This window comes from Papio anubis, chromosome 3 (assembly GCF_008728515.1).
Source record: "Papio anubis isolate 15944 chromosome 3, Panubis1.0, whole genome shotgun sequence".
Lineage (NCBI taxonomy): Eukaryota > Metazoa > Chordata > Mammalia > Primates > Cercopithecidae > Papio > Papio anubis.
The window spans coordinates 38,089,181-38,111,341 of NC_044978.1; the positions used below are offsets into that span (position 1 = coordinate 38,089,181).

Genomic DNA, 22,161 nt, shown 5'->3' on the forward strand with positions numbered 1-22,161 from the left:
AATCCCTAGGCAGTGTGCCCGGAGTTGGCTTTATATGAATTTTTTATTAGCCCTCTTGTTACAGTTGAGGGGTAAAGCAGGCATTAGAAGGGAAGTTAAAGATAGTAGAGGAGGTGAGAAATAATAGACTAGAATCCCATGATGCAACCCATGGGCACGAGGTAGACCCTTATTATATTTTCCTGTGTCATCACAGATACTTGCCTGCCTCTGTAGTAGCTATTTAATTTGTGTCTACAAATACTTATTCATAAAGGACATCCTTCCTGCCTTGGAAGACTCATTAGTCAGGGACAAAGAATGTACAAAGTGGCAGCTTTATTTCTTAACTCTTCACATTCCAACCCCAAAACTTACAAAATCAAGAACCTTAAAAACAAAATCATTTCAAATTGTGAATAAAGTCATCCAGGGTTACCAGTGGTTCTCCTGTGAGTTCTCTGCCCCTGGGACTAAATCTCCATGTATTCTCTTCCCAGCCCTGTACATAAGCAACAGCTTCAGCTACAGTGCCTACTCTGTGTATAATGTTAGGTCCAAAGGCACAGGAGGGTTGCAGGAGAGCCAGAGAGAGTAGTACAATAGGGAAGAAGAAGCCGGAGAAGTCTAGATTGTTGGCTCTTGAAATAGTGGCATTAATCCATTTTTGGTAGTAGATTACATTGGTGTAGACTCCCGGAAGAGATTTACCACATTCTAATCCCCAGCTTACTACTCCTATCTGGATCCATACACCATCAATGTGACACGACAGAGGCCCTCCAGAATCACCCTAAGGAAGAAATAAAGGTAATGAGCATAGTGTAAAGAGGCATGAAGAAGAGAGTAGTAATAAGGGGTGGAGAATTCTTTAAAACTGGGCCATGAGACCCATGCAGCTGTGGAACTCTACAGGGAGCTAGACTAATCACTGCTTTAGGGAGAGATCACAGGAATTTTAGAATCATAGAATTGAAATTGTCAGGGACCTTAGTGAAATAGATGAGTAATTTCAAAATATTTATCTGTGATAAAAAGAGAAATAAAACTAATGGGATGATTTTTTCACTAAAGATAAATTTATTCAAATGAATGAACTGCCTTAATTTCCTGTTCTTACTGTTCTTTTTTAGTGCTAAGTAATCAGTTCTTACCTAAAATGATAGTGATAGAACTTGGTAGTAGTCTTCCAGTCTTGTTCTCTTTCTTTTTTATAACAGCTTTACTGTCATATAATTTACATACTACACAATTCAGTGGTTTTTAGTATATTTACAGTGTTGTACAACCATCACCACAACCCATTTTAGGACATTTTTATCACCCTAAAAAGAAACCTCATACCCATTCATAATTACCCCCATTTCTTCCCAGACCTCCCAGCTGGGCCAACCAGTAGTCCACTCTCTGCCTCTATGGTTTTGCCTATTTTAGACATTTCATATAAATGGAATCATGTAATATGTGGCCTTTTGTGTCTGGCTTGTTTTGGTTAGCACGTTCTTTTCAAGATATATTCATGTTGTATCAGTACTCCACTCCTTTTTATGGCTGAATAATATTCCGTTGTATGGATGTACCACTTGGTGTTTCTGCATTCATCACCTGATGGACATTGTGATTGCTTCCGTTATTTGGGCTATTATATTATAAATAACGTGTCTATGGCCCAGCATGATGGTTCATGTCTGTAATCCTAGTGTCTTGGGAGGCCAAGGCAGGAGGATCAGGCCAGGCATTTGAGACCAACCTGGGCAACCTAGTGGAACCCTGTCTCTACAAAACAAACAAATAAATAAATAAATAAATAACTGCTGTGGTGGCATATGCCTGTCATCCCAACCACTCAGGAAGCTGAGGCAGAAATATTGCTTGAGCCAAGTTTACAATGAACTATGATCCTGCCACTACATTCCAGCCTGGGTGACAGAGCAAGATCCTGTTTCTAAAATAATAATCATGCTGCTGTGAACACTTTTGTACCAGTTTTTTCTTTGTTTGTTTATTTAGAGACAGGGTCTCCCTGTTTTGCCCAGGCTGGTCTTGAACTCCTGGACTGAAGCGATCCTCCTGCCACAGACTTCTGAGTAGCTGAGATTACAGGTGGAAGCCACTGTGCCCAGCTCATGTGCAAGTTTTTGTATGGACATATTTTTATCTTTCTTGGTCATATTCCTAGGAGTGGAATTTCTGGGTCATATGGTAATTCTATATTTAACCTTTGAGGAACTGCCAAACGGTTTTTCAAAGAGGCTGCACCATTTTATATTACCACCGACAGTGTTTGAAGGCTCCAATTTCTCTACGTTTGCATATCTTTATGACAGTTGGACATTTGTATATCTTTAGAAAAATATCTATTCAAATTCTTTGCTCTTTTAAAAATTGTGTTCTTTTAATGATCGAGTTACAAGTGTTCTTTTTTCTAGATACAGATCCCTTACATATATGATTTGCAAATACTTTCTTCCATTTCATAGGCTACCTTTTTACTTTGTTGATGGTGTCCAATGAAGCATAAGTTTTGAATTTTGAAGAACTCTAATCTTTTTTTGTTGTTGCTTATGCTTTTGATAACATATCTAAGAAAATGTAGCCTAATCAAGGTCACAAAGACCTACCTATATGTTTTTTCCTAAAGGTGCTATAGTTTAGCTCTTATATTTAGGTCATAGATCCATTTTGAGTTAATTTGGTATATGGCGAGGTCAGGGTCCAAGTTCATTCTTTTGCATGTGGATATCTACTTGTCCCAGCATCACTTGTTGAAATGACTATTATTTGTTCATTGAATTGATTCAATACCAATGTTTAAAATTAATTGACCATAAGTATAAGGGTTTATTTCTATACACTCAATCCTATTTCATCGATCTATATATGTCTCTCTTTATGCTAATACCACACTGTCTTGATTACTGTTAGTTTTGTAATATGAAAATGTGAGTCCTTCAACTTGTTTCTTGTTTTCAAGATTGTTTCGCGCCCCTTGAATTTCCATATGCATCTTAGGATCAGCTTGCCAGTTTCTGCAAAGAAACCAGCTGGGTTTTCATAGGGGTTACATTGAATCTGTAGATCCATTTGGAGAATACTGCAATTTAAACAATATTAACTTTATTCCTCTTTTACTTTTTTTTTGAGACGGAGTCTTGCTCTGTCGCTTCAGGCTGAGTGCAGTGGCCAGATTCAGCTCACTGCAAGTTCCACCCCTCGGCTCCACTATTCTCCTGCCTCAGCTCGAGTAGCTGGGACTACAGGCTCACCGCCCAGCTAGTTTTGTATTTTAGTAGAGACGGGTTTCACCGTGTTAGCCAGGATGGTCCTCATCTCCTGACCTCGCGGATCCGCCTCGCCTCAGCTCCAAAGTGCTGGGATTACAGGCTTGAGCCACCGCGCCCGGCCTCTTTTACTCTTTTTAAAACTATTATAAATGGAATAATGTTTTCTTACATGTTTCCTTAGATTATTCATTGCAACTACATAGAAATACAGTTGCTTTTTTTTTTTTTTTTTTTTTTTTTTTTGAGACACAGTCTCGCTTTGTTGCCCCGCCCAGGCTGGAGTGCAGTGGTGAGATCTCAGCTCACTGCAACCTCTACCTCCCGGGTTCAGGTGTTTCTCCTGCCTCAGTCTCATGAGTAGCTGGGATTACAGGCACCCCGCCACCACGCCCAGCAAGTTTTTGTATTTTTAGTAGAGTCAGGGTTTCACCATGTTGGTCAGGCTGGTCTCAAACTCCTGAACTCAAGCAATCCACCTGCCTTGGCCTCCCAAAGTGCTGGGATTACAGGCGTGAGCCACCACACCCAGCCTACAGTTGCTTTTTGTATATTGTCCCTATATCCTTCAGTTTTGATGAATGTGTTTATTAGTTCTAATTTTTGGGAGGTGGCATTCCTTTAGATTTTCTATTTATAAAATCATGTCATCTTTGAATAGAGATAGTTTTACTCCTTCTTTGCAATCTGGATGTCTTTTTTTTGTCTCTTGCTTAATTCTGGCTGGAACCTCCAGTACAATGTTGAATAGAAATGGCAAGAGTAGACATTCTTGTCTTTTTCCTGACCTTATGGCAAAAGCATTTAGGTTTTTACCACAAAGTATTTTAGCTGGGGTTTTTTGTAGTTGCACTTGATCAAGTAGAAAAACTGCACTCATCTCATTGTTGAGTGTTTTTTTGTTTGTTTTGTTTTTTAACGTGAAGGGTTGTTGGATTTTTATCAAATGTTTTTTCCGTATTTATTGACATGACCATATGTTTTTGCTCTTTATTCTAAGAACATGGTATATTAACATTAATTGATTTCTGGATTTTAAACCAACCTAAGTTTCCTGGGATAAATCCCAGTTGTTTATGGTATATCCTTTTTATTTTTATTTTTTTGAAAAATAAAAAAAGAGAGAGATAGGGTCTCACTTTGTCTCCCAGGCTAGAATGTGGTGGCACAAACACTGCTCACTGTGGCCTCGACTTCCCAGTCTCAAGTGATCATCCCACCACAGCCTACCAAGTAGCTGGGACTGCAGGTGTATGCCACTACGCCTGGCTAATTTTTAAAAATCTTTGGTAGAAACGAGGTCTCACTGTGTTGCTCAGGCTAGTCTTGAACTCCTGACCTCAAGTGATCCTCCCGTCTTGGCCTCTCAAAGTGCTGGATTACAAGGCTTGAGTCACCACATCCTAAAAAGAATCCACATACCCATTTGTAATTACCCGCAGTTGGATTTTGAGGTCAGCCAACTTGACTTCCTGTTGAAACAGGAAATTGGCATTCAGGTATATATAATCCTTTTAATATGTTGTTGGATTTGGTTCGTTGAGGATTTTTGCACCTCTATTCATAAGAGATACTGGTCTATAGCTTCCTTGTGATGCCTTTATCAGGTTTTGGTCTCGGTAATACTGATCACAGAATGAGTTGGGAAGTGTTCCTTTTTTTTCTTTTTTTTTCTGTGGAGACAGAGTCTTGTTCTGTCACCCAGGCTGGAGTGCAGTGGCATGATCTTGGCTTACTGCAACATCTGCCTCCCAGGTTCAAGTGATTCTCCTGCCTTAGTTTCCTGAGTAGCTGGGATTACAGGCATGCGCGACCACACCTGGCTAATTTTTGTATTTTTAATAGAGATGAGGTTTTACCATGTAGGCCAGGCTGGTCTCAAACTTTTGACCTCAGGTGATCCGCCCACCTTGGCCTCCCAAAGTGCTGGGATTACAGGTGTGAGCCACTGTGCCCAGTTCCTTCTTTTATTTTTCAAAAGAACTTGTGTAGAATTGGTATTAATTGTTATTATTATTTTTTTAAATTTATTTATTTGTTTTTTTTGAGACAGAATCTCACTCTGTCACCCAGGCTGGAGTGCAGTGGCGCGACCTCGGCTCACTGCAACCTCTGCCTTCCAGATTCAAACAGTTCTCATGCTTCAGTCTCCCGAGTAGCTGGGAATACAAGCACATGCCAGCATGCCCGGCTAGTTTTTGTATTTTTTGTAGAGACGGGTTATGCCATGTTTGCTAGGCTCGTCTCGAACTCCTGGCCTGAAGTGACCTGCCCACCTTGGCTTCCTAAAGTGCTGGGATTACAGGTATGAGCCACTGCATGTGGCCAGAATTGGTATTAATTCTTTAAATGTTTGGTAGAATTTATCTACCTGGACCTGGTCTTTTATTTGTTGGTAGTTTTTTGTGTTTGTTTTTTTGTTTTTAATCACAAATGGACTCTCTTTACTTTTTATTAGGTTTATTCAGACCATCTATTTCTTCTTAGGTAAATTATGGTAGTTTATGTGTTTCTAGGAATTTGTCCATATCATCTTAGTTATCTAATTTTTTGGCATACTGTTATTCATAGTAGTGTCTTACAAATTATTTTTATTTCTGTAAGGTTAGTAGTAATGTCCCAGTTTTATTCTTTAGTAATTTGAGTCTTTTTTTTTCTTGCTCAGTTTAGCTAAAGTTTTTTTCAATTTTATTGATCTTTTTAAAAACCATCTTTTGCTTTTGTTTATTTTCTGTATTGTATTTCTGTTCTCTATTTCAGTAATTTCCACTATATCCCTTATTTCCTTCTTTGTATTTTCTTTAGGTTTAGTTTTTTTATTTCCCTCTCCCCCTCCCCGCCCCTTTAAGACAGGGTCTCACTGTGTCACCCAGCCTGGAGCACAGTGGTGCAAATATAGCTCACTGCAGCCTTGAACTCCTGGGCTCTAATGATCCTCCCAAGTAGCTGGGACTATACAAGTGTACCACCATGCCTGGCTGATTTTTTTTTTTTTTTTTTTTGTGGAGACAGGGTCTCACTATATTGCCCAGGCTGGTCTCGAACTCCTGGGCTGAAAAAAAATCTCCCACCTTATCCTCCCAGAGTGCTGTGATTACAGGTATGAGCTATCACACCCAGGCTTTTAAAATTTTATTTATGTATTTATTTTTTTAAGAGACAGAGCCACAGAGTCTTGCTATGTTGTCCAGGCTGGAGTGCAGTAGTGTGATCATAGCTCACTACATATGTGAACTTTTGGTCTCAAGGGATCCTCCTGCCCCAGACTCCTAAGTAGCTGGGACTACAGGCTTGTGCCACCAAACCCAGCTAATTTTTTTAATTTTTAATTTTTAGTAGAGACAAGGTCTCACTATGTTGCCCAGGCTGATCTTGAACTTCTTTTTCCAGTGTCTTATATGGAAGATTAGGTTACTGACTTGAGATTTATTGTTTAATGTAGGCATTTACATGTATAAATGTTTCTCTGAGCACTGCTGTAGCTGTATCCATAGGATTTGGTATGTTGTTTCTTTATTTTTATTCATCTCAAAATATTTCTTAATTTTTTTGTATGATTCTTTTTTTCTTTGACTCATTGGTTATTTAGCAGTGTGTCACCTTCCACATACTTGTGAATTTCCATATTTCTCTCTTATTTATTTCTAATTTCATTCCATTGTGATTAGAAAATATACTTTGTATAATTTTAATCCTTCCAACTTTATTGAGGCTTGTTTTACAGCTTAGCATATGGTTTATTCTGGAGAATGTTCCATGGGCACTTAAGAAGAAAGTATATTCTGCGCTTCTTAGGACTCTTTCTGTTTTTAAAATTTCTTATGGGAGTGACTTGTCTCTGACAAACTGCTTCGGATAACAGTTAGAAATTGTGGACAGCATATAAATGGCTACTCTCTGAAGGCAGTGAAGAGTGGCTGATAGGCAGAAACTAGAGTCAATCCTTGGAAGAAGAGGATGACGTTCTTTTTTTAAAAAAATGATTTTTCCCTTAAAGCAGGCCCCAGTTATTATCATGCATAGTGACTGGAACTTAGAAAGAAACCCACAGTCTTACTGACTTGAGGAATCAGAGGATAGAGTTTAAAGTTACCTTAGCAGTCGGAAAGTGAAGGGAAATATACCAGAAAAGAGAGAGCCACAGAGAGAGAGAGTCCCAAGTTCTGCATATAAACTCTGCTCAAATTTCTGAATAAACCCTGAACTACACACATGTGTAGGTTAGACTCCAAGCAGCTCAGCTAAGGCTAAAATAACTGCTGATGCCTATCACAGGAGAGATCGAGTTTGGATTTTGAGGTCAGCCAAGTTGACTTCCCGTTGAAACAGGAAATCAACATTCTTTAGAGAAGCATAACAATCTGTACTCCTTACACCATGCTACTGACATTGTCCAGGATATATTCCAAAATGATTAGATATTAAAATAAACAAACAAAACAACAGGAAAATATTTTCCAAGATAAACTGGAAAATGCTACTCATGAGAAAAAGCAATTGTTGGAGAATATCCCTGAGATAACTCAGATTGATTTTGGAATTAGCAGGAAGGATTTAAAGCAACTATTATAACTATGATCAACACATGTAAAGGAAAATACTTATAATATACAGATAGAAAATCTTGGCAGAGATCTAGAAAGTATGTGTGGATGAGAGAAGGAGAGAATAAAACCAAATGGTCATTCTACAACTAAAAAATAAAAAATCTGAAATAAAAATTTCACTAGACGGACTTAAAGTAAAATGTAAGTGACAGCAGAAAGAGGCAGTGATCTTCAATATAGATCAATTTAAAAGTATCCAATTTGAAGAACAGAGAGAAAAACATAAAAATAAAATGGACCTGTGTGAAAATACCAAAAGGTATAACTTAACAAGTGTATGGTTTCATCTAGAAGGGGAGGAGAGAGAAATGAGGCAGAATAGTTTTCAAAGAAACCATTACTGAAAAATTTCCAAGTGTTGGTGAAAGGTGTTAAAGAATAGATTTAAAAAACCAAAAACTTAGTGAACCCCAAATAGGATAAATGCAAAGAAAACCACACTTAGTACATCATGTTCAAACTGCTGACAATCAAAGGTAAAGAAAAAAATACTGAAAGCAGCCAGAGCAAAACAACACATTACTCTCAGTGGACTGAAGATGCAAATAATGGCTGATTTTTCATCAGTTATGACCAGGAGACAATAGAACGACATCTTTTAGGCATAGAATGAAATGTTCTTACTTGAAAAAATTTAAAAGTTGGCAATTCTGCTTCAACCTCATAATATACTTATGAAAATATACAAGTCTATAAAAGTCCAGCAATCCAAGGAGGAAGGATTGCTTGAGGCCAGGAATCTGGGATCAGCCTGGGCAACATGGTGAAACCTCATCTCTACAGAAAAATGAAAAAAGTATGTGGGCCTGGTGAGGTGTGAGCTTGTAGTCCCAGCTACTCAGGAGGCTGAGGTGGGAGGATGACTGATTGAACCCAGGAGCTGGAGGCTGTAGTAAGCTATGATCATGCCACTGCACTCCAGCCTGGGTGACAGAGCAAGGCTCTGTCTCTAATTAAAAAAAAAAAAAAAAAAAAAAGTCCAATGACCAGTGGTTAACATTGGTCTAGATCAATAGTCTTATAGTTGAAGACATTGATTTCACAGATGCAAGTTAAGTGATTTGTCCAGGGTAACATAAGAGTTATTCTTAGAACCTTCATCTCCTGACTCCCAATCCACTGTTATTTACAGATAGGAAAACCTGGATCCGAATTAGGATCTCATGTTTAAAAGAAAAAATTCTCAAGAGCACACCCTGACCTTGCAACTATCCTTCATGTTTTGAGTATCACCAGCACAAATCTTGTCCTCCTTGATGACTGGCTCCAGTGCTGGCAGGAAGATACCGATGGGGTTATAGAGTTGTTCGCAAGCCTGGCGGTCAATAATGGGTACTTCTGCTTCCTGAAGGGTGGAATGGTAATCACTATCTGTGGAGGAAGACAGGAACAAAAGATTAAAGCAACCTGAAAAAGTGCAGGGGCAGCACTCAGTCATGATGTGCAGAGGTCTCTGAATGGGAATCCAAAAGCAGCTTACAATCCCTTTCCCATCATATTTGCTTATGGTTGGATCTTTTGGTACACTTACATCTAAAACTCAGTAATTCTAAATTATTTCTGCTGCTTTGAGGTTTTTTAAATTGAGTCATTGTTCTAAATAACGAGTACTGCTGACAAATTCTGATTGAGTAAAGGTATGAGTATTCTAAAGGATTCTAAAACTTCTTCCTTTTCCTTTTTTTTTTTTTTTTTTTTTTTTGCTTCTAGATCAGTTCCTGTCTTGTCTCTACTCCAACCTGGGAAAGAGTTGACACAAAACTTTAAAAACAGTTAAAAAACACTAGACTGTCTCCAAACTTTAAATCAGGCTTGTTAACCTCTGTTTGAGAGAGGTAGTTATTTGTTTAAATTCTTAGTATCTGCTCTTCCAGCTATAGCCAGACTCTGCAAGATGTAAGAGTAAATAACATAAAAATATAAAAGTCAAAAAAGATATTTTATTTAAAAACTTTTAGATAATATCATTAGATTGATCTGGTTTGGTTGAAAAATATTTGCCATGGTAAGGATATGCCTAGAATAGGAATGTTCTGGAGTACAAGAGGGTGACATATGAAACAACCCTTCTCTCTGCCCATTCTCACCTGAACTTTCCTTAACTTTTCCCCATCCGGTCACCCAACAAAAGGCTGGAATTGCCAACTGCTTTGTGATATTGGGCAAGCAAATAGGCAGGATGGCAGAAGTGAAGGTGACTTGAGAGGACAGTTTCAACAAGGCAACGTCTGCTGTTGTATCTTGGTGCTTGGGATGGATGACGATTTTGGACACGTAGTACTTCACACTTTTACTTGAGTCACCTACTTTAATTGATCCCAGCCACACGGTATATGAAAAAGTAGTCCAGGTCCTATGGAGAAAAGAAAGGAGGCCTGCTTATGGCCTGCAGCTGGGTCAGAACAAGCTGCCTATATGTAACACTAAGTATCTAGTCAAGAAAGGAGGGTAGCCAACTGAGAATTAACCGTGGTGCTTCCAACCTCAACTAGGGTTGATTTGTCTCCTTCTCTCCTCTCTTTCTCTCTCCCTGTCCTTCCCTCACCACTCTTTCTGTGGTCTCTTCCTAGAGGTTTGTGGCTTGTGTTTTGTCCTGTATTTTCTCTCCAGTTCTCTCATTTACCTCTCCCGTTCTCCATGGTTTCAACTATCACCTGTATGCTTAATAGACATTGCTGTTTATTGTCCATACTGATTCCTGTTCTGAGCACTAGACCTTCATTTCTGAATAAAATTTTAAAGTAAAATGTAACCACAGTTAATACATATACACAGTTAAATAGTGTATTTATTTGTATGTAGTTTGATAAGATGTACAAAATAAATAAATAAATAATGAATAACAAGTTATCTGCCCCACCACCCTCAGTTCAAACTATTTAGAGGCAATGACTTTCAACTCTTTTAGCTCTTAGTAATTTTCAAGTGTTTTCAAGAAACGCTGTGTATACCTGTTTCTTGATTTTTCTTTTTCAGTTTTAGAATCCTGAGTTCCTAGTGTGGAAGGTGAGGATTGAGCTTTCTTACACATCGCTTTCTACTCCCCCCGCCCCACTTCCATTCCACCCATCCTACTAGCCAGTGTTATCATAACTTTTTGTTAGATCATTAATGTGTTTGTTCTTGTGACTATGTAAACATTATTCACTACTGGGTCCTATTGGGTGATTACATTTCTTGTAAAACCTTTTGCTTCTCCTGGAGTTGGTAAGTGGGCTCACTTTGGTTTTTTGTTTTTATCTTTATACTCATCACCAGTCTCATTCCCCAGACTCTCTACCAGAAGTGTAAATCTCCTCTCATTTTGTTCAAACTTGTCAGGCATTCTATCAATACTACCTTTTTTTGGAGCCCTCTGCCCTCTTGTTCTAAGCCGGGCTGCGACACAGCCATCATCTTGGCACTTTCTTTATCCTTTATGACTTTCTTAGGGATTCTCTTCTGTGTTTCATTTGCCTTTTGTCTGGATTCTGTGTTTTCCTGTTTTTCCTATTTTCCCCCTTTAGTTTGGTGGAACAGATTCTCCTATGACTTCTTGAGAAAATGTGTATGAGAGGTAACATTTTTGCTGCTTTGTATATTTGAAAATGTTTTACTTCTATCCCACATTTGATTGATAGTTTGCATATGGGTAGAATTCTAAGTTGGAAATAATTTTCTTTTAGCATTTTGAAGTTATTACTCTATTTTTTTTGAGTTTTTTAAAAACTTAATTTTTTTTTTTTTTAGAGACAGGGTCTCACTCTGTCACCCAAGCTGGAATGTGTGGCGCAATCGTAGCTCACTGCAGCCTTGAACTCCAGGGCTCAAGTGATCCTTCCACCTCAACCTCATTAGTAACTGGGATTACAGGTGCAAGCCACCACGCCTGGCTTATTTTATTGGAACTTTCGGTGTTGTTATTGAAGAGTCCTGGAATTTCAATTTCTGTATGTATTAGTTATCAATTGTTGCATAGTTATCATAAAGCTTAGTGGCTTAAAACAACAAAGATTTATCTCATAGTTTTTATGGGTCAGGAGTCAGGTGTGACTTAGTTGAGTACCATTGACTCAAGGTCTCTCATGTGGCTGCAATCAAGGTGAGCTGCAGTCATCTTATTGGGGCGATCTGGGTCCAAAGTCACTTATGTTGGTAGGCTTTGGGTCTTCTCACTGTTGACTAGAGATGTGGGTTCCACATGGGCCTCTCCATAGGGACACTGACCACATCACAAGTTGCTTATCTCACAGCAGTGGCTCTTAGAGCTCAGATTGTGTTTATGACCCCAAAAAACTTAGGACAGAAATCTCCTGAGTGGTATTTAGAAGGTGATTTGGCAAAAAATAAGAAAAGTCTTTAATATAGTGCCTGTCTCCAGCTTTCCTTTTTCTACTTCTATGCCCTGTCTCTGGATGTTCCGGGTTTGATAGTCTGACATGACTTGGGTTTCCTTCCGCCCTACCTATCTTACCACTTCCATTTGTCAGTTGGATGTGACATGGATGCATGAAGTGTTGCAAATATTCACTGACAACCTGTCTGTGTGCTAGCTGCCAGCTAGAACTCACGGTTGTATGCAGTGTGCTGCTGTCAGTATCCACCTCTCACTGACGAGGGAACCTCCACAGATAAATTTGTGGTCCAAGTGTAGGCTGACCTGCCAAGGCCAGCGCCCTGCAGCAGCATCCTGGCCACCTACAATGCGGCTTGAGTATACAGGTTGCCCGCACACTAGAGAAAGAGAAGAAAGGGAAATGTGGAAACCTAGGAGTCTTTTTTCTCTGGTCCCCACCTTATCATCATTCCCAAACTCCCATCTATTCCTAGGACCTGAACCCTCCCTAGACACCATACTCTATCCTATTCTGGTTCCACACCCAGCAGTCTTGGGCTCAAAATGGAGACCACTCACCTGATTGCAGCTCTTTCTTTTTGGGAAAAGAGCATGAGCAAGACCCTAAGGAAGAAATAGGGTATCATTAATACATAATAACACATCTAATATCTAGATTCACTGAGCAGAGAACCTTCCTTTATATTTAAATTTTCCAGATTGGTGTTAAAGGCCAACATTTTCAAATGGCTTTTACCTATTAGTGGGAACCTTCACAAACATATTTAGCTGCCTTTAGCAGCATACATGAAACACAATTTAACTTAAAATTTATTATTATTTTTTAAACCAGGGATAGTGACTCATGCCTGTAATCCTGGTGCTTTGGGAGGATGAGGTGGGAGAAGTGCTTGAGGCCAGGAGTTTATGACCAGCCTGGGCAACATAGTGAAACCAGGTCTCTAAAAAAAATTGAAAAAAAAAGATTTCCACATTTCCCTCTCTCTGCTTTCTCCAGTGTGCTGGTGACCTGTATAGTCAAGCCGTGTTGTAGGTCGCCAGGATGCTGCTGCAGGGCGCTGGCCTTGGCAGGTCAGCCTACACTTGGACCACAGCTTTATCTGTGGAGGTTCCCTCATCGATGAGAAGTGGATACTGACAACAGCACACTGCATACAAGTGTGAGCTCTAGCTGGTATCTAGCACACGACAGGTTCTCAGTGAATATTTGCATGACTACATAAATGAACCAACAGACAAATGAAAGTGGTAAGATTGACTGGGCACCGTGGCTTACACCTATAATCCCAGCACTTTGGGAGACTGAGGCGGGTGGATTGCTCAAGTCCAGGAGTTCAAAACCAGCCTGGGCAACATGGCCAAACACCGTCTCTACAAAAAAATATAAAGAAATTAGCCTGGTGTGATGGTGTATGCCTGTAGTCCCAGCTACTTGGGAGGCTGAGGCAGGAGGATTGCTTGTGCCCGGGAGGTGGAGGATGCAGTGAGTTGGGATCATGCCACTGCACTCCAGTCTGGGCGAGAGAGCAAGACCCTGTCTGGAAAAAAAAAAAAAAGGAAAAAATGGTGGTGAGATAGGCAGGGCAGAAGGAAACCCTAGGTCACATCGGACTCTCAAACTAGGGATGACCAGAGACAGGGCATAGAAGTAGAAAAAGGAATGTTGGAGACAGGTGCTATATTAGAGACTTTTCTTATATTTCGCAAATCACTTCCTAAATACCAGTCAGGGTTTTTTTTCTTTTGTCTTCAGCTCTTTTGGGCCACAAACACAACAGGTGTGGTCGCAAGCCTGTAGTCCCAGCCATTAGGGAGGCTGAGGTGAGAGGATTGCTTGAACCCAGGAATTTGAGGTTGCAGTGGGCTATGATTGTGCCACTGCACTCTAGCCTGGGTGACAGAATGAGATTCTGTCTCTTAAAAAAATATATATATATGCTCTATGAAGATTCAAATTTAACTTTTACTTGATTCAAAGTCACCATCAGGAATATGAAGTGTGTTAGTTTATAAATACAATGATGCCCTCAGATGCGGTTGAGGTTTGCAAGCTGTTTACTTTTGTGCTATTTGGTTTAACTGAATTGGCATTTTGCAGTATTTGTGTATCTTTCTTCTTTGCTACCTGTTAAGTTTTTTGCTCTCTCGACATACCCTTTTTGTTTTTTGTTTTTTGTGGGGACAGGGTCTTACTCTGTCACCTAGGCTGGAGTGCAGTGGCGCTATCTCGGCTTACTGCAGCCTCCACTTCCCAGGCTCAAGCACTTCTCCTGCCTCAGCCTCTTGAGTAGCTGGGACTACAGGTGCCTGCCACCACACCCCGCTAATTTTTTTATTTTTTGTAGAGTTGGGGGTTTCGACATGTTGCCCAGGCTGGTCTTGAATTCCTGATCTCAGGTGATCTGCCCACCTTGGCCTCCCAAAGGGCTGGGATTACAGGCGTGAGCGACTGTGCCTGGCCAGTATACCCTTCTTATAAATCCCTGTGGACCAGAAAAATAAATGAACAAGCGTATACCTGAAATCGTTGAACTGTGTTTGCTCAAGTGTATACCTGAAATCATTGAACTGTGTTTGCTCTTCCAGTTCCCTCTGCTTGAGATGCTCTTCTCCTGGATCCTCTTAGCTAATTTACTTATCTCCTTCGGTTCTGCTCAAATGACTTCTTAGTGAGGCCTTCTTTACCCTTCTAAAGATTGCAACACTCCTGCCCCTGTACTTCAGATGCTCCTTTCCTTTCATAGTACTTATTACCTTCTAACATGCCTTATAATTTATACATTTAATATATTATAAATTGATTAGTCCCACGAAGATAGGGATCCTGTGTGTGTGTGTGTGTGTACTGCTATTTCCAATAAGGAGCATTGGAACGGTGCTGGGTATATAGTAGCCTCTCAGGACCTTCTCAGGCCATACTACTCATAAGTAACATCCCATGGGTGAAGTGTCACATTGTTGTATATGATGCCTTCTTGAGTAAAAATCCTCTGCCTCTTCCTTCCCAACCCCACCCTGGCACTCACCTGAGATCCCCAGCAGAAGGAGCAGCCTGAAGGCACAGCCAGCAGGGCCCATGTCTCTGCCCTCAGAGCCAGCGCTTCCTGCTTCCTGGACTCAGGCTCCCAGGAAGAGGCCAGTGGGGAGCCACCAGAACTAGTTTCTCCTCCTAAACGGATTCCTCTGTTTCACCTCCTCCTCTCCTTTGGTCTTCACCCTCTGCCAGATCCTGAAGGGACCAGACTTCAGAAGTGCAGCTGCAGGACCCAGGGGAGGAACTGGGGTCTGCGGCGCCCCCTGCTGTCCCGGAGGAACTGGGATCTGCGGTACCCCCTGCTGTCCCCCGGCTGTCTGGGGTTTCTGCCTGTGGTGTTGAGGAGTGGCTGCTTGAGGGCACTGGAAGGAACAGGACCCTGTCTCTAGCAAGGAGATAGAAGGTGGACACGATTCTCTAAAAGCAAGAAATGGAAAAGAGGAAATGAACCCAGTATCTGGTGAATTTTTCTGCATTTTTTTGTTTGTTTTCATTTCTGTTATAGTGTTAGCTGCACTGCAAGTCAGGTTTCCTGGGAAATAGACTCTAAGACTGAGATTTGTGTGCAGGAGATTTATTTTAGAGTGGTCTCAGGATCAGCACCTCTTGGGTGGGTAGGATTGGTTAGAGGGAGAGTTGAACTGTGATGCATTTGCAACAGAGGCCTCAGCCTATCTCACAAGTTTCTCTGAAGCTGAGGTGGCCCTCAGAGATTTTCTGTTCTGAGCTAAGAAGGATGGGCTCTTAGAAGTCTGCACAATTGGATGCAGGCCACTTCCTAGGAGAGGGCATTACGTTGGGTGAGGTGGCTCTGTTGGCACTTCTTAGGATAGGACTTATCTGTGAACTGTCAGCAGCCAACACTCCTAGCTGCTAGGGGAATGAATGCTTCAGTTACAAAGGGTGGTCTGGGTGGTACACCACAACATCTGCCTCGGAAATCTTCACTGTGCCTTTTGCTTTCTGTGCCAATTGTTTATAGGGTGCTAAGTCTGTAGAGGCAGAATTCAATGAACTATTAAAACGTTACCGCTGTCTTGCAACTTAAAATATTGAGATGCTTGAAAGAAACATTAAATAGTTTAAAAGTAATAAGCCGGGCGCGGTGGCTTGTACCTGTAATCCCAGCACTTTGGGAGGCCGAGGCGGGTGGATCACCTGAGGTCAGGAGTTTCAGACCATCCTGGCCTGGTGAAATCCCGTCTCTACTAAAAATACAAAAATTAGCTGGGCATGGTGGTGCACGCCTGTAGTCCTAGCTGCTTGGAAGGCTGAGGCAGGAGAATTGCTTGAACCTGGGAGGCGGAGGTTGCAGTGAGCCAAGATGGCGCCACTGCACTCCAGTGTGGTGACAGAGCAAGACTCCATCTCAAAAAAAAAAAAAAAAAAAAAATTAAAAGTAAAAAAAATAATAACAGTAATAGAGGTGGTTAGGTGTGGTAGCTCATGCCTGTTATCCTAGCACTTTGAAAGGCTGAGCTGGGAGGATCCCTTGAGGCCAGGAGTTTGAGACCAGCCTGGGCAATACCTATATCTACAGAAATTTAAAAATTAGCCTGTGTGGTGACGTGCACCTGAAGTCCCCAGCCACTTGGGAGGCTGAGGCAGGAGGATCACTTGAACTCAGTAGTTCAAGGCTACATGAGCTATGATTGTACCACTGTGCTCCAGCTTGGGTGACAGAAAGAACCTGTCTCAAATAATAATGGAAGACCAGAAAATGTAGCTATTTTGGTAAGAACTATTCAGTTACAGGCCACTGAGGCTCACTTAAGCTAGCTTAAATCAAGAGGAGATTATTTTAAAGCTATTGTTTTGAACTGAATTATGTCTCCTCAAAAATGTGTCTTGAAGTCCTAACTGTACTCCCATACCTCAGAGTATGACAATATTTGGAGATAAGGTCTTTAAAGAGGTAATTATATTAAAAAGAGGTCATTAGGTTGGGTTCTAATCTGATCTGAGTGATGTCCTTCGAAGAGGAAATGTCATATATGTTACATGTACAGAGGGAGAAGACAGCTATTTACAAGCCTAGGATGCCTGAAACAAATCCTTCCCTCATGGCCCTCAGAAAGAACCAGTCATGCTGATACCTTGATCTTGGACTTCCATGCTTCAGAACTGTGAGAAAACAAATTTCTGTTGGTTAAGTTCATCTAGTCTGTGGTACTTTGTTACAGCAGCCCTAGCAAACTTATGTAGATGTCTATGGAACAATAAGAACAGGATAACAAGGACACCTGGAGCTGCCATAGGACAACCCTGAAGACCAGAGCTGAAAGGAGCTCTGGATTCTTGATAGCTTAAGAGCTCATAGCAGGATCTTCTCTCTGGTTCTCTGCTATTAATATGGCTCAACCACATTCCGTGTCGTTTCTTTCTGTCCTACTATAAACTGCTCAAGTTGTTCCCTGTTTTCAGTTCAGACTCCCAAGATGTCTTATTTGGTACAGATTATCTTTTCTAACTAGGCTATAGGTTCATGGCCATGGATTAACTGTCCTTGGGGTAAGTACCCTTATATGGGAAGGTGAGAAGATGGAGATGCAGAAATATGGCCACCTTAGAAGCAGGTGCTATTGTGGCAGGGCAGATGCCAGGTTTGCTATATCTCAGTAAAGTAGCATAAAGATGTTTACCTCTTTAAATACATTTTAAAAGATTTTAGAAGTGAACACATGAAAAGAAATCTCTTCATTTGCTTTTTTAAGCACACACTGCTACACCATGAATTTTTACCAAATGTATGTTTTTCAGATTCACTTGTTTTCATTTGTGTCTGCTTGACTGGGATGAAAATCTCCTACTACTATTGCATTTGTGATGGTTTCTGTATACATTTTTAACGGTTCTTGTTTTGTATATCCAATTTTTTTTTTTTTTTGGTTTATGTATTCGCTCTGGTTTTCTGCCACTAACTGTGATTTTTTCATTATATAATGACTCTTAGTATTTTTCATCTTAATTTTTTCTGAAATTAACATTACAACCGGCAGTTTTCTCCAGCTCATTTCATTGAAGAAAAAGACTTCTTATTCATAGCACAACCATCTATGTGAGTATTCCAATTAATTTATGGTATTCACAGACAATTTTAGCTGTTGAGTTAACTCACTTAAATATAGTTTTTTTAAAAAGTCAGACCTCAGTTTGAGATTTGCCTTCTGATCATGTTTAGAGTAAGGGTAGCTTATTATTCATTTTGCAGAGACCTGAAAGCTTTGGACAGATCTTTCTGTTGACTTACCACAGGAGCAAAAATCTTGAGCGGACAGTCCTTTCCCTCTGAGGATTTTGTGGTTGTCGCAGGTCTTTGGATTTCTTTTTTTTTTTTTTTTTGAGATGGAGTCTTGCTCTGTTGCCCAGGCTGGAGTGCAGTGGCCTAATCTCGGCTCACTGCAACCTCCCCGTCTTGGGTTCAAGCGATTCACCGGCCTCAGCCTCCCAAGTAGCTGGGATTACAGGTGCGTGCCACCAGCCTGGCTAATTTTTTGTACTTTTAGTAGACATGGGGTTTCACCATATTAGCCAGGATGGTCTCGATCCTCTGACCTTGTGATCCGCCCACCTCGGCCTCCCAAAGTGCTGGGATTACAGGCGTGAGCTACTGTGCCCGGTGGGACTTTTATTAATACATCATTGGACAAATCTGAAGTACTGGCTTATACCTTTTATATGTTAGTTGGATTGCTCATAGAATCTCTCCTCTCTTTTGTTTAAATGTTTTGTAAATATATATTTCAGTTTTGGTGTCTTAAATTTAGTTGGAAATAATAAGGCACCAGTACTTTATTTTGAAAATTGGAAGGTAAAAGGAAATAATTAAATAGTTATCCTACTTTTCCTGTATAAACTGTCATTCAGAGTATCAAAATAGGTTTAGTTGGTGAGGGAAAAATTCCAACTAATAAATGTAGTTGGACCAGTAGCATTAGAAAATCACCACTTACAGCCCCTCGTGAAATAATTGATTCAAAGAATGATTATCAAATCTTTAGATGAAAAGTTGATAGAGAGCTTAGGCTGTTACCATTTGAACCCTCTGATCAATCTTAGCATCACTAAAAGTGGGACAAGGCAGACATGTGCCTCCTGATGTTACCCCCTATGAAGTATCCTTGTTAAAAAAAAGAAAAAAAGAAAAGTGAAACCTGAATCTCTAAAGCTCCTTTCCCTTGCAGCAAATATAAGGGATAAAGGAGTAAGTCAACTTACAACTTAAGGAAGTAAATAGTCAAATCCGGAATGTAGGACATTTTACAAAGCAGCTGACCCAGTTACTGTTGTAAGTCCATGTTATGAGGGTAAAAAGGGAGAGAGGCTGATTTAGATTATAAGAAACTTTGTGTTTGGATCCTGATTTAACAAACCAACTTATTGTTAATCTTGGCAGGTGTCATAATGGCATTTAGCTTTTTAAGAAACTATCTATTCCTAAAGAGAAAGGTGGGACCCTCTTAACTGTTTCTAAATCTAAGCTAAAATGATTTATCATTTTGGAGAAAGTTCTTCTGGTTGCAGCCAGGTGCGGTGGCTCACGCCTGTAATCCCAGCACTTTGGGAGGCTGAGGCGGGTGGATCACCTGAGGTCGGGAGTTCAAGACCAGCCTGACCAACATGGATAAACCCCGTCTCTACTAAAAATACAAAATTAGCCGGGCATGGTGGTACATGCCTGTAATCCCAGCTACTCGGGAAGGCTGAGGCAGGAGAATCGCTTGAACCTGGGAGGTGGACGTTGCAGTGAGTCGAGATCGCGCCATCATACACCACCCTGTGCAACAAGAGTGAAACTCCATCTCAAAAAAAAAGAAAAGTTCTTCTGTTTTTCAGCCCACAGTGCTATTCTTTTATTTTCGTGGGTATGGTTGTATTACCTTAAGCAAGTCACCTTTTCCCTAAGGCTTGTATTTTCCCATTGTACCATGAAGGCGCTGGAATCAGTTCATGATCTCAAAGATTAGATTATGCATTGCTTGTTTGTCACCATGTTTTATCTATTTATCTTTGCCTTTTGCCTACATTATCTGTCTATAAATATTCCTTTTCATTCAGTAATCAAGAAACATGTTGGATCTGCCATTTAACTGCTTCATTGACTCTTATAAGGAAGTGCCAAAGAGTTGGAAGCAAGAGAGTGGGTGCTTAATGCCCACCCCAGGGACTTCCCTGAACACAGCTCTTACAGTTCCTGCCTCTCTCATCATGCCGTGTCTTCAGGTCTTAGATTCTCTGCCCCCAGATTATTACCCTATGCTATCATTAAAGTTATCTTTAAATACCTCTGCTGTACACAATAACTATAATAATAATAATCTCTGCAAAATGGGAATAATAATATCCCACAAGAGCTTCATAAGAATTAAATGAGATACTATAGAGCTAATACTTAGCTTGGGTTTGGCCTATTTAGCATATGATAATTAATGGCAGCTGCTATTTTTATTATTATTGTTGTTGAACTCATTTCTTAGCTTTAAGTATTTGATTCTGCCCAAACAGTTTATCGTGGTGATGGCTTGGATTGATGTTGGTGGTACCTATTGACCAGGGCTTCTTAACCCTGACACTATTGACATTTTGGGCCAGATGATTCTTTGTTGTGGGGTAGCTAGCCTGTTCACTGTAGGATATTAAGCAGCATCCCTAACCTCTACCTATTAAATGCCAGTCATACCTACTACACCTAGTTGTGACAACCAAAAATGTCTCCAAACATTGACAGATGTCCCCTGGGAGAACCACTGCTGTAAAGCAAAGATGCTACTTCAAGAATTCAGTCTTCTTTTGAGCACCCTGAGGATAAAACAGGGAAAACAATAGATTTGCAAGCTTTGTAGCTTTTTATCTATATTAACAGAAAGGGCAAATGGACACCATTGTCTATTTTCTAATTCAACCCATCAATCAATCTATTGTATTGGAAAATGAATAGATCTCCTTATAAAACAGTCTCCTAAAGAATAATTGAGGCCACGCATAGTGGCTCACACCTATAATCCTAGACTTTTGGGGGGCCGAGGCGAAAGGATTGCTTGAGCTTAGGAGTTCAAGACCAGCCTGGACAACATAGTGAGACCCCATCTCTACAGAAAAATTAAAAAATTAGCCAAGTGGGGGCTGCATGTTTGTAGTCCCAGTTACTCAAGACGCTGAGGTGGGAGGATTGCTTGAACTTGAGAGTTTGAGACTGCAGTGGGCTGTGATTGGGACACTACACTCCAGCCTGGGTGACAGAGTAAGACCCTGTCTCAAAAAAAAAGAATAATTGACTTCTCTAGTACATGTATATCAGGCCTTGGCTTTTGCCTTTGTGTTCCCTCTACTAAAAGGTCCAGTCTAGTTTTAGTTTTTGAACTTGGACAAGAAATTTTTTGTGAAACTTTTCTTTCACAAATCAGTAAGTGCTAGAATTAGTCCATATATAGTCATGTGCTTCATAATGACATTTCAGACCACATATACTAGGGTGGTTCTATAAGATTATAATGGAGCTGACAAATTCCTATTGCCTAGTGACATTAGAGTTGTAGGGCAATGCATTACTCAAATGTTCAGGGTGGTGCTGTTATAAACAAACCTACTGACTGCCAGTTGTATAAAAGCATAACATATGCAATTACATACAGTACATATGTGGCAGGCCATTCTTCTATTGCTGTAAAGAAATACCTGAGACTGAGTAATTTATAAAGAAAGAGCTTTAATTGGCTTATGGTTCTGCAGGCTGTACAGGAGGCATAGCGGCATCCGCTTCTGAGAACGCCTCAAGAAGCTTCCAATCATGGTAGAAGGCAAAGGGGGAGGAGGAGGCACATCACATGGTGAAAGCAAGAGAGAGAGTGGGGGAGGTGCCACACACTTTTAATGACCAGAACTCACACACTGTTTTGAGGATAGTACCGAGAGGATGGTAATAAA

The 22,161-nt window shown here is 40.4% G+C and overlaps 2 protein-coding genes across 6 annotated transcripts in view; one reads left to right on the forward strand and one right to left on the reverse strand.

Moving 5' to 3' along the window:
• Positions 1 to 22,161, forward strand: part of SH3D19 (SH3 domain containing 19) — a 203,526-nt gene that overhangs the window by 32,588 nt on the left and 148,777 nt on the right. The window lies entirely within an intron of this gene.
• Positions 263 to 15,412, reverse strand: PRSS48 (serine protease 48). Of its 2 annotated transcripts, XM_031664242.1 has the most exons (6): positions 15,230 to 15,412; positions 12,762 to 12,806; positions 12,418 to 12,580; positions 9,955 to 10,220; positions 9,069 to 9,238; positions 383 to 772 (listed from the first exon to the last, which is right to left on the reverse strand). In XM_031664242.1, exons 1-6 carry the CDS (start codon positions 15,279 to 15,281, stop codon positions 383 to 385), a joined length of 1,086 nt encoding a protein of 361 aa, XP_031520102.1. In that variant the 5' UTR covers positions 15,282 to 15,412. The 2 variants fall into 2 exon arrangements, with proteins under 2 accessions (XP_021794548.2, XP_031520102.1); XM_021938856.2 differs by lacking the exon at positions 12,762 to 12,806 and having other exon boundaries at positions 263 to 772.

Excerpts from the sequence above, each read along its gene's own strand:
- PRSS48 (XM_031664242.1), bottom strand. The coding sequence starts at position 15,281 with ATGGGCCCTGCTGGCTGTGCCTTCAGGCTGCTCCTTCTGCTGGGGATC. Across the intron at positions 12,581-12,761 it reads AAAGAAAGAGCTGCAATCAG|TGTGCGGGCAACCTGTATAC; the intron begins GTGAGTGGTCTC and ends CTCTTTCTCTAG. Across the intron at positions 773-9,068 it reads ACATGAAGGATAGTTGCAAG|GGTGATTCTGGAGGGCCTCT; the intron begins GTCAGGGTGTGC and ends TTTCTTCCTTAG.